The sequence below is a fragment of the Musca autumnalis genome, unplaced genomic scaffold, assembly GCF_047663935.1.
Source record: "Musca autumnalis isolate F117 unplaced genomic scaffold, ASM4766393v1 scaffold_4, whole genome shotgun sequence".
Classification (NCBI taxonomy): Eukaryota; Metazoa; Arthropoda; class Insecta; order Diptera; family Muscidae; genus Musca; species Musca autumnalis.
In genome coordinates, this window is record NW_027411977.1 from 137876665 (window position 1) to 137893001 (window position 16337).

The window sequence follows — 16337 nt, forward strand, 5'->3', positions numbered from 1 at the left end:
AATTGTACACCAGGGGTGCTCAGAATAGTTCGTGTATTAGTAGTGGTAAGACAATCTCTCCATTAGTAAGCAATAGGAAATGAGAAAAAAAGAGAGAATACGTGTGGTTTGTTTTTACGCTACCGTAAGGAAGTGATCACCAATGTTGTACACCATGACACAGCGAGCTCTCACACATTGACTCTAACAAGCAACCTTTTGATCGGACAAAACATGGTGTAGATGGGTTATCTGCCGTACAGTTCTGACTTGACACCCAATGACATCATTTGATTCCCGCATATCAAGAAAAAAAGCGTGGTCAGCGACTTTCTTCGCCAGAAGATGCTGTTGAAGCGTGTTTTGAAGGTGCCTCAATCGGAGTGAAAAAAGTGCTTCAACAATTGTTTTAAGCTCATGAAAAAGTGTTTAAAACTTGTTGGAGAATACTTTGAAAAACAACAAAAACCATTTTTGATGGTAAATATTCGCGTTTTCATCGTTAGACCAGAAAGCAGTAGTAGTAGCAAAAGGAGAATGTTAGAATGCCACATATATTTACATTTATGTCCTGTTTCTCTAAGACGATTCGAATTCAAATTCGTTCGAATTACAACCAAACTTGTTCAAAAAACAGAAATTGGGTAGTAGTTCGAACGAATTTTTATTCGAATCGTCTTAGTGAAACAGGACTATTACATGCTAAAAAATAATAAATAAGGCATGTGAATGGTATATTAAATTTGTCATTCCTTTTATAACTAATCAAAATATTCGTCTGAGACCCAATAATTTGTATAAAATATAGCATAAAATTCTATGTCTGTTAAAATCAAAATATTTTTAAATACAGAATACAGGGTACAAAACTTTTTATAACAACTATAAGGCTACCACCCAATTTTGATCGCACTATGCAATCGGGAATTGATCTTGGTTTAGCAAATATCTCTGAATCCTTTATTTTAGGGTACATTATCCACAAAAGTTCAAAATGTTCGCTTAAGTGTATTTTATTTTGAAGATCGTTTTAAGTTTTCACTAGAGGTAGTCCTTGCGATCCTGATTACTTTTCGTAAATTTTAGTTAATTGTAAATTTTGCTTACCCATTATTTTTTATTTCTTTTTTTCAGATATGTATATTGCTATAAAGAAAGTGATAAAATTAAAGGGGTACAATATAATTGCTCCTCCGGGACTTATTACCATGTGCAACTGGAGCAGTGTGTATTCAACAAACCAACTTATTGTCTGTAATTAATAAATAATAACAAAAAATAAAGGAGGAAAATGTTTGTACGTTTTTTGTTTTTAATTTATGGACTTCTGTCGGAGAACCTATAAAGTATATGGGGAATTCTGAGTGAAAGCGGGCACTTTTGCATAGACTGCTTTTTGATTTCCTTTAATTTTTGTTGTGTTGATGCTGCTCCTCAGCCAAATATTTCACGATATTTTTTAAGTTTTTTTTGACTAACGGTTCCAGAAAAATCACTCCCTGAAAAAGTCGAATTCTGTGAAAACTATATGCAAAGAAATATGTACTCATAACAATTTTTGTCATTAATCGTAGATTAATTAAAAAAATCGTAGAGTACAATCATTGATAAATTTTGAGTTTAAATATTAAATCTCGAAAATTGCATCCAAGTCCACTGTGCAATTAAATCCTTATTAAGAAGGTTAACCCATCAAAAAGCTGTAATGCAAACAGGGTATTAGTCTTCTTCTCTCTGAAATTTGTTGGTATAGGGTCTACGGTTTGATATAGTCCCTATAGAAAGGTACCTTCCGATTTTCGGTATTTTGAAGTTTTTAGCCACATTACCCGACCGCAATCACTGACATTTGATATTTAGTATTCGATATAGTAATAAAACATGCCAACAGAGAATTGTGGGTATATATTAGAGTTTGGGGTTGGGAATTCCCGTTCAAAAAAAATTATATTCCCGGAAATACGGGAATTTGCATTTTCATATATAAGACACATATGATCTATTTCAGAACCAGCATGAATCTACTATTTTTGAAAAAAAAATCAAACATTTTTTGAAAAAAGTCAAAATTAGTACATTCTTGTAGTTTCTGGGACAGAGCATTTATTTTTGCTTTAGTTATTTAATGTTGGTAATTCTAATCACTGGTATTCTAATTCGTGCACGGATGAAAAAAGGATTCTTTATTCAACGACTGCCTTGGGGAAACTGAAGAAAAAATGTCTTTCTCGCAAAAATAACAAAAATAATTCATACCATTTGTTTCTTTTCCTCTTCGGTTGTGGATGAATAAATCGCAAAAACAACAAAAAAGAACGGAACACACGTGTGTGGCCGCGATATTCATACACACCACCAAAGCAAAAACAAACTTTTTCACACTCCCGTCGTCGCTTCTTCGTCTTCTATTGCACCACACACAGCTTTTTATTATACAGGGCTCCCGCTTAGCCTGTTGTTACGCTCTTTGACAAAAATCCTCTCTCTACCCATAAAAAATATATTCTAACATAAAAATAGGTTTGGGTACCAACAAATAAAATTGAGATATGTTATAAAATGTTGCAAACATATATTTGTTCGGACCCAAACATATATTTGTTTGCAACCGGTCCCAAACATATATTTGTTTGGATCCAAACTAGGAATAGGTAAGTCGACTTTCGGTTAATCGAGTAATCGACTTTTTGCAGTCAAAAATCGTAGTCGACTTTGTCTGGAGGGAAATCGCATAATCGATTATCTTGTGATCGATTTTTGAGTTTGCCCATAGATTATGGACTTGGCGGTTTTACACTTTTGGCGGTTTTACTGGTCCGGTCCCAAACATATATTTGTTTGGATCCAAACTAGGAATAGGTAAGTCGACTTTCGGTTAATCGAGTAATCGACTTTTTGCAGACAAAAATCGTAGTCGACTTTGTCTGGAGGGAAATCGCATAATCGATTATCTTGTGATCGATTTTTGAGTTTGCCCATAGATTATGGACTTGGCGGTTTTACACTTTTGGCGGTTTTACTGTTCCAAAAAAAAACTCGAAAATCGACGAATAGTCGATTATAATCGATTTTCTGCGTTTATGAAAAAGTCCAAAGTCGAGTTTTAAGGGGTTATACCTACTTGTCAATTTCAAAAAAAATCGAAAATAATCAAGTCGATCGGAGCAAAATTGGCTGAGATATGTCCTTTCAAAGTGAAGAACCCGTAGTGGTTTGTGTGTTTAGGCGTACTCTATTGGTTTATTATACCATTTCTTTTTGCATAATTTTAATGTACCTGAACAAATGGGTAAAAGAAAGCGGACTGTAATTTAGCGGGCTTTATTAGCTCCAAATGTATAGCTGCAAAAACCTAACGAGACATAGAAAGATAAAAGAATAAAACAAAATTGATTTCGGTAGTCTTCTGCGGTATTTTATTCTTTTATGCAATTGCTTACCGTTGAGATGACAATGGAGAAGTAAAAGTCTCTCAAGTTCTTAACAAAAAATTAGATTCATTTTTATGTTTAAACGATTGGAATTTAGGAATAGGTAAGAGAAAAGTGTCCATTGAGTAAAAGCTTTCGCTAGAGTGGATAATGGGTTGCCATATGGCGGATATGTACATGTATTATTAGAAATTCAGGTATTTAGGTATTTCATGTTAAATTCAATCATAAATGTATTTCATTTTAACGAGATTTAGTTCATATAAATGGATTAATTAAGGAAAACAACTCTGTTGAACTGGTTTCAACAGTACATCACAATGGCTACCTGTTGTGAATTCTCTGAAATGAATTCTATTAAATTCCAATCCATATGGCGAGGTAGAAGTCATAAGGAAGGAATGTATGGGACACGCCCAAAAGCGTATGGGGTTCCGCCTTCGAAGTTTAGTAAAAAATAACAAAAAGCTTGGAGGCAAAGGGATGTTGACAGGAAAATTGATTGACAAGCCTACTGTCTACTATTTACTTGCAATTCGACGCCATTCGAATTCAATTCACGATATGCATGAGACAATATGGGCGGCATTTGATCATTACAGTTCTAGTGATACAAATCCACGTCACGAGAGATGTCCAACCGGTGAAGGTTGTTCATGGTGTTCATATCAACAGGCTCGGGCAAGAAAATAGGCTTTCATACACGATTGCAGACCACTTCCATGAAATGTTTGGGGTGCTATTAGATTAGATTGGGGTGCTATATACAACGATCTAAGTAAAGAGTCTTTACTCGAAAGATGCGTAGGCGGCTTCAATCAAAATAGGAATGAAAGCTTAAATCAACTTATTTGGAAAATTTGCCCCAAAAGCCTTTCAAGTGGGGCACTCGTTGTAAATTTAGCAGCTTACATTGCGACTGGTCTTTTTAACGAAGGTACAAAATCATTGTTATTTTATTTGAGCTCGATCGGAGTGAGCTTTGGACAAAACGCACACGAATATGCTAAAAAAATCGAACAAGCACGAATTGCTTGAAGGAAGAATGTTGCGAAGGCAACACCAAATTTCCATTTTACAAGCTGCAAAATCGGTCCATTTTTTCGTTAAAATCGAAAATTCGAGTTTTACAGGTCACTATTTTTGTTAAAACAGATTTTTGAAAATTCTGTCTCGCTTAAAGACAAGATTGTTAGGTTCTTCAAATTACTTTTCGAGCAAACGTTGACACCGCAAAACGCTTTTACAAAAAATGGGTTTCGCAGGTAGCCATTTACCACAAAACTGTGCAATTTTTTTCAACAACAAAAATTCCAAAGGTAGTTTAAGATATGCTATTTCATAAGAATAAAATTTACCTAAAAATATTGGTACTTTTTTTCAGAAAAAATTATGAAAAGACAACTGAAATAATCGCAAGACCGAAAAATCGATTATTGCTTTCCATTACCTATCCCTAATCCAAACATATTTCTAACACATATTTTTCTGCGTGTATCAGAAGAACATCATTCATACCAATAATCCTGAGTAATTCTATCTTAACTGCGTTCTGGTTGGTACTGTCGCCTAGTAAGCAAGAACATCTTATCGTACAGGTCCATACACTCGGCAACGTACAAAGTCAAGTCTACAGAACTAACTCTAGCAACTTTGAAGATTTTTACTCCTAGAGATTAAACACTACAAAAACGGCCGTTGGACACTTCTCTGGGCAGTGAAGGTTTATTAAAAATGTTTGTAGCTTGGTTCGAAATAAATATTTATGTAAGCTTTGTTCCTTTACTTTTTTAATGGTAAAAGTGGTAAAAGAGAAAAGTGTCAAAATTGCTCTCTCATGAATATGGGGGAAGACTCTGTTAAAATGGTCATGAAAACACATATTTTACTACAACATATAGATTAGAGTGACCCAAAAAATCCATTTTTATTGGATTTCCTACCCCCTAATTTTTTTCCATTTGACCCAAAAACCTTATATGTGAACGGACGATCGGTTAACGTTAGCCCGTGCCAACTTATCGATCTTAGTTTCCATAGTAATTTGTATGGGGCCAAAGGTGCATTTTCATGAGAATTCTCTAAAGGTCGCAATTATGGTCCAATCGATGAAAAAGAAGGGGGACTCGTCTTTGGAAATAAAAAGCTTCAATTTAAAATTCACAAATGCAAATTTGCAATGGTGCGCGTATAAATAGGGGCTCCAAATAACAAAAATTGTCTAGCAACAACAACATCTAATATTGCCTGATGATGTTAACCTATCCAGTCAACGACACAATCGTCGCATAGTGGTTGATGTGTAGGACATCGCTAGATATGATTTTTTCAATATAATATCCTTAGGTCATATAGCTCGATTAATTAAATTAATTAAAAAAATCTAAAACAAATTCAATAGCAAATCACTTTTATTTACGAAAATTTTTATTCATTATTTTCAATATAAAAAATAATTTTTGCATGGTGTTTTCTTTTTTTATAATAAAAAACATCTATATATGTATGTACGTAACATGCTTTAACACTCTGTTGGTTTTTTGGCTACACAATATTTAGAGTGTTGATCGAAATATGTACTACCGGCACACGTATATACCTGGCCAGACCATGTACCACTGGATGTGAGGAAGCAGTAAATGTAGCTGAAATTGAAAAAGAAGTTATAAATTACAGAAAAAATAACAATAACAACAATAATTAAAGATCGGTAAGAAAAGGATCAAAGTCGGTCGGAGCCAACTATATGATACCCTACACCACCTTCAAATACATGAAATCGGTTAAACATATATGGGTGATATATCCAAATCTGAGCCGTTTTCAAAGTAATTTACAAATTTATTTCTTGTCCAAAATCCGTCGCACATTTAAAATTTCATCAAACACCTAAAACCGGACAAAAATATATGTGGGAGCTAAATCCAAATCTGAACCAAAAGCAAAAGCGTTCTTCCTATGACTAAAAAATGACACCCCCCCTCCTCCAATTATCAACTGAATCGGATAATAAATACGAGCTGTACTTTGAAAAGAAAATTACATGGACGGACGACGGACATATGTACATTAATCGACTCAGAAAGGGATTCTATGTACATATATCTCTAAAAGGAACCACCACAAAGACATTATACCCCTTACAACAAATAATTAAACCAGTTAAAAAGGGTTAAGTTCGGCCGGGCCGAACATTTTATAGCCTCCACCATGAAATTGAATTGAATTATTAGTTTTCTTTCTGTTGCGAAAGTACCTATGCACACAATTTTAGCTGGAGAAGTCACTTGACCTCTAGAAACCCTAAATGCCAAATTATAGCCAATTCGGCCTGAACATGTAGCTAAAAACTTCTAAATAACGGAAATCGGACGGTACCGTCATATGGGTGCTACAAGAAAACCTATGCCCACAATTTCTGGTGGAGAAGTTTCTTGGTCGTTGGAAACCCTAAATGTCAAAGTATAGCCGGTCTGGAAAATGTAGCTAAAAGCGTAAAAATAGCTGAAATCGGCCGGTGCCGCTATATGAGGGCTGTACCAAAGCGTGGACCTATGTCCATTACTTTTTGTGGAGAAGTTTTTTTTTATCACTGAGAACCCTAAATGCCAAATTATAGCTAATTTGGCAGGAACATGTAGCTTAAAACGTCAAAATACCGGAAATCGGGCGGTACCGCTATATCGTGACTATAAGAAAACGTGGACCTATTTCCATAATTTTTGATGGAGAAGTTTCTTGCTTACTGGGAATTCTAAACGTCAAAGTGTCTGAAATCGGGCGGTACCGTTTTATGGGGCTATACCAAATCGTGGGCCGTTAAAGTCCGTTTAAGTCAGTGGTAATCACCACTGGGCTCGCAAGCCGTGTCCGTGTGAACACACACAATCTAAATTGTGGTGAGTTTCAACGATACTCTCACCACCGATCATCTTCTTTGTTTTAGCAATGAATTAACGCATACGATGTTTATCTAGAGAGGGATAGATAATCTCGTGTGTGTGCCCAACACAAACGCAGCGGTTGAATTTGTTGTTGCTGGTGAACACTGGTACAAAATTTCATTCGGAAGATAGCGTGATTACAACAGACGGACGGGCAGACAGACGGAATTTTACGCTGATCAAGAATAAATATATATGAGGAAAAGTCAAAATTTTTTAGTTTCCATGAAGCCAAGGTTTGCACTATTATAATACGCGAACTATTGTAGTTTACCAGTAACTATGACTATTGCTGGATTATTTTAGATGTTTTTGTACAAAGTTCAAAAATTTAGCAAAAAAATTTAATTTACGTGGTAGTTACGACCGCGTAAAGGAAAAAACATAGGTAAAAAACGTCGAAGCTAAACAGGTTTTTTACATTGCTATTCGATTTCTGATTAAACCATTCAAATGACGGACATCTGTCCAAAGTAAAAGTAGGAGAATACAAAATGAAGATTACACTTCTAATGTATCACTTTCCAAAATTTCCACTGCATCCACCTTTTATGGATGCTGACATTTTGAAGCCGGATTTCAGGTGTTTTTTGTATTTTTTATGAAACTGGGACGCGCATTCGGATATTTCGAAAAACCAATTATAGGATTAAAGAACTCGCGATTTTGCATAATCTGATATATATATGTAGCCCACACAGCAGCAGAGTAATCTACTGCCAAAGGCCAAAATTTAGTGTGATATTTTTTCTAAAAAATCTATTTTTTGGGTACAGTATTTACAATATCGTTTTGAGTGTGCTGGTACCCCGCGATATTTTAGTTTTTCGACGATTCGGATCATATGAATTACAGATCATAAAAATCCATCTACTAGAACGGCGGAAATTGCTACTGCAAAAATTGAAAAATTTTCGAAAAATGTTTTTCAAAATATCGCTGACTAATTCGCGTTTTATGTGGATCGTTTCCATTTCAATGAAGAAAGTGAATCATCACTCGCGTTTGTGCGAAAACAGCGGTTTGAAAAATTTAGTGGCGTGGGAGCTGTATCCGATTTATCCAAAAAATACTGTGTGATGCTACATCCACGGTTCTTGATGGATTTTATTGAAATATGTTTAGATCGATGTATTTTTTCACGGTTGATAGTGAAATCGGATGCGCATAAAAAGTGTATGCACTTTGTGCAAAATAAAAGCGTTATACAGTTTGTTGCACACTAAACTGCATACGATGCTACATCTTAGCGGCCAAAGTAAATCCTGGCAAATGTGTACAAATTAAAAGAGAAGAATTCGCTGTATTGGTAAACCGCATGCGCATTAAGTGATTTTGAGGATTTCGCGCTTTACACGCATTTCAAAATGAACATTACCCGATACAATTTTATTTCAAGATTATACCCCATTTAAAGGAACCCAATATTTATTTGAAAGATATTCATATCTTCTGCTAGATGTTAGCGTGTTTTCGAGAAGTGATTAGAATAAAAAATGGGATTTATTGCGTGGAATTTAACTAAAATAGAAGAAAAACTCCGACCTATTTTTCTTACATTTTGTTCAACTAACTCACAAAATAAATTTTAATAAATATTTTCTCTTACAAAAATTTTATAAATTTCCTCAATATATTTTTTTGTTTTCGCTATAATATGAAAACCACTAAACGAATTTGTATAGTTTTGGTTTCATTTGAATCTTCGCGATGTATAGATTACGTACATATTTTTTATATATTTTTCAGATGCATAAACAGCTTGAATTTTATTAGAACAAGTTGCAAACTACCAATTGTTTGGAATTCTTTCCTAATTTCCGCGAAAATACACAACTTTTTCACTAATGTTATGGGACCTCAGTAAACATATAGTATGTAGGGAGCCCCTAATTAAGAGAGTTTCTCAATATAATGATTACAGTCTTTTAAAGATTTTTTTCTTTTTATCAGAATTGAAACCGCCATAACTTTTGAACGCAACAACCAAAATTAGTATCACGAACAGATGTACCAAACTATGTACCAAAAATCTTTCATGTAGCTTAAAAAAAATTTTTTTAATTTTTTTTAATGGAAAACTAAAAAATTTTGTCTTTTCTTCATATATATTATAGGGTCGCAAATGATTATTTCGATGAGTTACAAACAGAATGACAAACTTAATATACCCTCCATATTATGGTGGAGAGTATAAAAATGTTAATCATCATAACATATACAAGTTTTACTTACTTCTGGTAGGTACTATCAATTTCTGCCGGAACCGAAAATCGACTATTTATTTGTAGCATCTGACAATATCGCTGGGCATACTCGGAAAGCGTTATGGATCCACAACAAATTATGTTATTATTCTCGTCATTAGATGAACATGTGGGCGAAACCTAAAAAGATGTGAAAAATAAGATTCCAGTTCCTTAACCTGGCCACAAAGAATTGTTTACCCCGCTTTCGGCTGTACCACATATTTGTGGCAAATCTATGTTACACAATAAATCTGGTCCACAGTCTCCAGTAGCAGTGGCTGAGGGAGTATTTGTACCAAGGCACAAAGCGTAAGTATTACGACCAGTACAAGCAAAAGTCTGCGTGGCATCACAGACATTGCAACTACTGCAGCTTGGCACAATATTCGATGATCGGGGATTACAAGTTACAGTAGTTGCTGTAGAGCAAATATAATCATTTGGACAGGAGTTTACCGATCCTGTGGGTATTCCATTGGCGCAAATTTGATACTGTGTCTCCGATACGCATGCAATTTGTGTCGTCGTCGAGCAGATATTACATTCAGCATTTATTTGCAAGAAAATGCAAATGAAAACTACAAAGAACTTAAATACATTTTATTAGGTATTTTTGTGTGAGTGTTTTGTTAAAAATCTTACTGTTCTTATTTGGGCAAAGTGATGCTCCATTTTTGCCCTGCTTTAGTCTTCTTAATGTGTAGATTGTGCATGTTGATGCCGAATATATACTTTAAATTTCTACAAACATTCTTTATCTTTATAATCATTTTATTAATGCCAAAATATAATTTAATTTATTAGAACAAACATAATCTTCTCCAAGGTCGGCATTTCAAAAATGAACGATTTAAGAAATCATACGGTTTTGACATTGAACAGATTAACGAATAGTACCAGTGTGGTTTTATGGCTCAAAACCATGGTATTTGAGAGGGACTACTTGTAGTGCTTAGAGAAAAAATCTTCGAAAAAGCAAAGGGGATTATTTTCGCATAAGGAAAATGATTATGATGATTATGGTTACTAACTAACAAGGTCATTGAATGCAAATTTGCTAATTATTATCAGACAAGGGGTAAGCTAAAACTGCGAAACTTGGTATTAGAAGTATTGTATAATCTCGATCATCAGGGCACCACATGTTTTGACGGTCTCCGAATTATCGAGTTGTCCGCATTATCAAATGATAACAAAAACTAATAAGAAAGTATCAGTCAGCTGCGCCGTCAGAGATATACCCTCAGCCACAGACATAAAGAAAAGAAGCATAGCGGGTTCTTTGTACCGGATTGACCCGGAACTACACAACATCATTGTTCCGGCCAGCGGCTGCCACCTCAGTGTACATATGTTTGTATTTGTTTCGTTTTTCTGTGTTCGGAGCAGCATATCCCGGATTGCCTGCTCCGAATCCTTTTGGTCCGTTTCGGTACGGAGGAAAACCCAGGACCAATATATTTGTGCTCGGTTTGTCACATCCGCATCTTCACCCACATCCATCCTTCGGTGAGATGCAATAGATTTCAGGAGTGGGTGCATCTAAGGGGTTGCTCTGAACTTGTCCACGTGAGGGACTACGACAGGGACTATGTTGCTCATCCTGTGAATACAGTCCCCAGTGAGTCGTCATCGGATTACGAAACTCCCTCGCCCTCGACAACAACCGCACATGCAGCCTTTAACACCAGTCTTCCGATAGTTGAGTATCTGACTAAAGTTCTCAACTTGTCGCTATCCACCCTCATTGTTCCCGAAGTCTGGAAAATGGGCAGGGTGTCCCACTACGGAAGCCCTTGCCAGCAAACGTGAATCGTACAGGCCGATTTCGCTTTTGTCGCTCGTAGCTAAGACCCTTGAGGCTTTAGTCCTCCCCAGTATCAGAAATAGCTATCAAGTTGCCGATCTTCAGCATGGATTCCGTAAGCAGCACAGCATGACAACTGCGCTGCACGCCATTACCACACATATTTGTCAAGGACTCAAGGATGGTGGCGCTTGACTTACAAAAGCCTTTGATATAGTCAGGCACTCCACGCTGTTTGAGGACATTGAGCAGACAACCCTCCGGCCAAGCTTGAAACGTTGGATAGTCAACGTATGCGGATGATTGCACGATCCTGGCGTCGGGTACCTATCCTGATGACATCTGTGAGAGACTTAAATAGTTGTTAACCGATCTTACCACCTTTTTCCATTCGAGGAATATGCAGATTTCCGCCACAAAATCAACAGCCACTCTGTTCACCACATGGACAGCGCAGTTTGAAAGAGAATTGAATGTCGTGGTCGACGGTAGCAGAATTCCGACCACAAACTGCCCCAAAAGTTTAGGGGGTCACATTCGACGCTACAGCTATCTGCTACAGACTGAAAAGTAGGAACAAAGTCCTCTAGTCCCTAGCCGGCAGCACTTGGGGTGCAGATAAAGAAACCTTGTTGACCACATATAACACGATAGGTCGGTCTGTGGTAAGCTAACCAGCGCCAGTCTGGTCCCAGAGATTATGTGATACGAAACAAACAAACTTGCCAGAATGCCGCCATGAGAAGAGCAACAGGCTGCATCCTTAAATCTTCAGTGGACCATATCAACCAGGTTTAAATAGTATTCACACGGATGCAGTTGCTAAGGCCTTAAGCAATTATAGTGTGAATAAAGTCCTCGAAATACATCCCCCATCTATTGCAGCTGTGGAGCGTCAGCTGCCACGACAAACTAGAGTAGTTTTGGCTCATCTACGTTCGGGATATTGTATTGCCTAAATTCTTATTGGGCGGAAATCGACCGCGCCGTGCAAAATATCTGCCCAGTATGTGGCCCGCACGACACAAAACACCTTTTCAACTTCCCAGCCAAACCTACTCATCTAAGTCCAGTGGATCTGTGGTTAAATCCCATCGAAGCAGCCACTTTCCTGGAACTGGAAGTAGACCCAGAGCCAGATTGAACAGAAGAACGAACATACAAACATAATAACAAACACTGTTACAACAACAACACAATAGTTCTGACTTCGAGGTATTATGAGTTTTTGGGCTAATTCCTCAGAAAGTATGGATTCGCCCAGGAAAAAAATGCACCGTTTTTACTAGGACCGCATAAACAGCATGTTGCCAGAAATGTAAAAACGATTCCAGACGAGTCCTTAAACTGCACGCTTTCCAAACTTTTTGTGGGAGGTACCCGAAAGAGTGTTCCGATGTAGTCAATATTCAAATTTTTTCAGCCGGATACCATTACGACCCTATTAAGGCGTTACAATTTTTTTCGAGGGATAGTTCATACTTCCTGAGATAATGGCCTAAAAGCTCCAAAACAGCCTGCCGGAAATAACTAAACTGTCTAGTACGTAAGACCCCCTTAGCGCAGCCCCATCGGCAAACCCGCATTTTCCAGCGGGAATCTGTGTTAGAGCCCACACAAAATTTTGAAGAAGTTCAGTTTAGGACCAGCTCTCGAATCGCTTTGATTTTTGTTGTATCAACTTGTATTCACTGCGCCAATAGATCAGGTTCGAATATGAACTTTAATTGTCCACTCCTTCGGGTACCTTCGGGTCTAAGTTCACTTACAACGGTAAAAGTTTTTTCAAGGGCAAGTTGTAAAAAAATCTCCTATGGCACCATATGTAATGGCTGGAGAGCACGATAACTCTCTGACCGATCAACCGATTTCGTCCAAAATGTGGACTTCGTCATATTTTGTCCAGTTTCAGTTCTAAGATGAGCAATACCGGTTCACAACTTCCGGTACTTCCCTCCAATATTTAAAAATGTCACAAAAATGGTATACATGGTGTCTCTCTTGAACGGGGCAATATTTAAAATGTCACAAAAATGGTATACATTATGTCTCTCTTGAACGCGGCAACCAATTTGGTCCAAACTTTGGATCTCCTAATATGTTGTCTAAATTTAGTTTAACTTCTAAAATGGTCCATATCGGTTCTCTCCTTAGGTCAACTCCCCCACAAAACTTCAATATTTGTGTCTAAGTGCAATTTAGGGCCTGTTCGAAGATCCTTCGGAAATGTATACAGATGCTGTTCGTTGTGGTCCTGTTTACAGCGGTAGTATGCTTCCTGGCATACCGGTCAAAAAGTTATACGAAATGAGTAGTGGACGCGTTATCTATGAAAAGATATGACTCCTAACATAAGATCCACTTCCATATTGGATTTTGTCGGTCCATTCCTTCAAGTACCTCCTCCTCAACAAATTTTAACTTTAATCCTAGTCCACATTTTTGTCGGCAAGTTCAAAAGACTAAAAAGAGTCACAAATTTCTGAAAAGACCCTAAATACATTCGATCTGTCCAAACTATTTCAACGTCCATTTTGTATTGAAATTAATTATTATTTATAATAAATGTGTACAAACAGCAATTCTTACGTTTTATCGACCAAAATGACCAAAAACTGCCAAAATTTGTTGAACAGGGTGGTCCCGTTGTGTGGGGTCTAAACCAAAACATTGACCTATGTTTATAATTTTTAATACGAAAGATTCATATCTTTCAAAAGGTCAAAATACCAAATTTCAGCCGAATCGGCCATAAAGTGTCGCTAAAATCCACAAAATATCCAAAATCGGACGGTACTTTTATGTGAGGGCTATGACAAAAAATGGACCTATTTTAAAACAAGTAAGAAAAGTCTATAGTCGGACGGAGCCGACCATGGGATACCCTATACCACTGTCCCTGGACAATCGCTCTCCACGGAACTTCTTTTCAATGATTGTGAAAATTTAATTATCAAATATCAGAGATGTAATGTATAATACTTATGACCAAAACCAAAAAGTTATCTAGCATGACAAAGACATTTTTGTAGCAGGAAAGGAAAATTTAGTTTACACAAACTAAAATGCAAAGAAACCCACTTTTGTAGTACTACTACTTCCGTAGTTTAACCGCTACGTTATTGAAATTTTTACCAATTTCACAAAAGAGTTTCAGTCCATTTAACCCGCTAAGTATTATCTGATCTTCACGTTGTTTGGTACGCTTCTTCTTCATCATAAACCCAAACTTTATTTAAAATTTTGCGGGTTATTATTTTGACCTACAGAGCCGCTACAAAATTGGTTAAAATTTTGTTTTTGGTCCATTTCATCACCTGACACGGTCATCACATTTCACGGTCATCACCAAAAACTAATCATTTCTATTCTGGCCCGAACCCAACCTCCTTAAAAAATTCGTTACAATCGGTCCATAATTACGACCTTAAGCTTGTTTACAATTTTTAATGGACGGACACAAATCGCTAAATCGCTTTATCTCGTCGAGATATGAATTTTGGCATACCAAATAAGGGGTCTAAGACGAATATTTCGTGGTGTTACATAAACTTATGGATAGACAATATGAAGCATGGAATAAAAATGTGGTTCTCTACACAGAACCCATTATATATTAGGCAGTAGGCCCGTTATCTAGCAAACTCTTTATTGCAATTTACATCAGAGGAAAGGTCAGCAGTTTTTTTCCATACGTAGGCTACTTTGCGAAATATGTATGTCCTCAAGGAATTAAAATATCGACCAAAACTAAATTTTTATATTTTTCATACAAAAGTAATGGTCCATTTCACCCGCTAAAGAATATCAGATCATCATTCAAAATTGTAGCCATCTTTTTCGACCTATACTCTTACCCGGTGCAAAATTTCGTGACTATTGATGTATAATTGCGACTTCTAGCGAGTTTATTATTACACTACAAACAAATAACGGAATATATTAGTCTGTAACTCTGTTATTTGATCATGCACACCAACATAATTGACATCAATTGAAAGGTCAAGCGTTCCACTTTCAAGTATATCTCACTTGTCCGGAATGTCACTTCCAGGAATTAAGATATAAGCTGTATATTAAAAATTTTCACAATTTTCACACAAAATTTTTGGTCCATTAACCCTCTAAATATTATCCGATCTCCATCTCAAATTGCAAGCTTCTCCATTGTGATATACTCTTACCTTATTTAAAATTACGCGTTGATCGGACTATTATTGAGACCTACAGAGCCGCTAGAAAATTGGATAAATATTATGTTTTTGGTCCATTTCACCCGCTAAATATTTCACGATCATCACCAATAAGAATAGGGATCTATTCTGATCTGAACCCTTTCGTGACGATCGGTCCATAATTGCGGCCTGGAGCGTGTTTACTATTTATAATGTACAGACGGACGGACGGACAGACACACATCTCAAAATCGCTTTATCTCGTCGAGATATGAAGATTGGTATACCACATTGGGGGTCTCCGACGAATATTTCGCGGTGTTACATGAATTTTTACCAAAACAAACTTATAATACCCTTTTCCACATTGTGGTATAGGGTATAAAAATTATACATACTTGTTTTCTGCACTCTGAAACCCTCAAATATGAATTTTAAGGAAAATCGGTTGATAGATGTGGGTATTACCGTTCTATTTCAATTGGATAGTACGTACAGTCACAACAGGTATTTACAAAAAATTCTCCCATCTTAAAATAGATAAATCCACTTTATTTTAACTGTGGCAAATTTGAGCACGATTTAACTTCAGAATTTATTAGTACAGACCCCCTGCTATCTTTCAAATTCGATTTGGAGGTGGACATATTTGGACATTTTTTTTTTAAATTTTAAATATATATAAAAAATATTTGTAAAAAATAATTTTCAATATATAGCATTTCCAAATTAAACGAAACCTTTTCCAAACT

The 16337-nt window shown here is 36.4% G+C and overlaps 1 protein-coding gene across 1 annotated transcript; it reads right to left on the minus strand.

Moving 5' to 3' along the window:
- Nucleotides 1-5931: 5931 nt before the first annotated feature.
- LOC141403090 (uncharacterized) lies at nt 5932-10275 on the minus strand. Its single transcript, XM_073985255.1, has 4 exons — nt 10246-10275; nt 9802-10191; nt 9590-9741; nt 5932-6055 (listed from the first exon to the last, which is right to left on the minus strand). The coding sequence occupies exons 1-4, from the start codon at nt 10273-10275 to the stop codon at nt 5932-5934; spliced, it is 696 nt and encodes a 231-aa protein (XP_073841356.1).
- Between the last annotated feature and the right edge of the window lie 6062 nt (nt 10276-16337).

Coding starts and splice junctions, on each gene's coding strand:
- LOC141403090 (XM_073985255.1), bottom strand. CDS start 10,275: ATGGAGCATCACTTTGCCCAAATAAGAACA. Junction 10,192..10,245: donor ACTTTGCCCAAATAAGAACA/GTAAGATTTTTA, acceptor AATGTATTTAAG/TTCTTTGTAGTTTTCATTTG. Junction 6,056..9,589: donor ATTGATAGTACCTACCAGAA/GTAAGTAAAACT, acceptor TTTCAATTTCAG/CTACATTTACTGCTTCCTCA.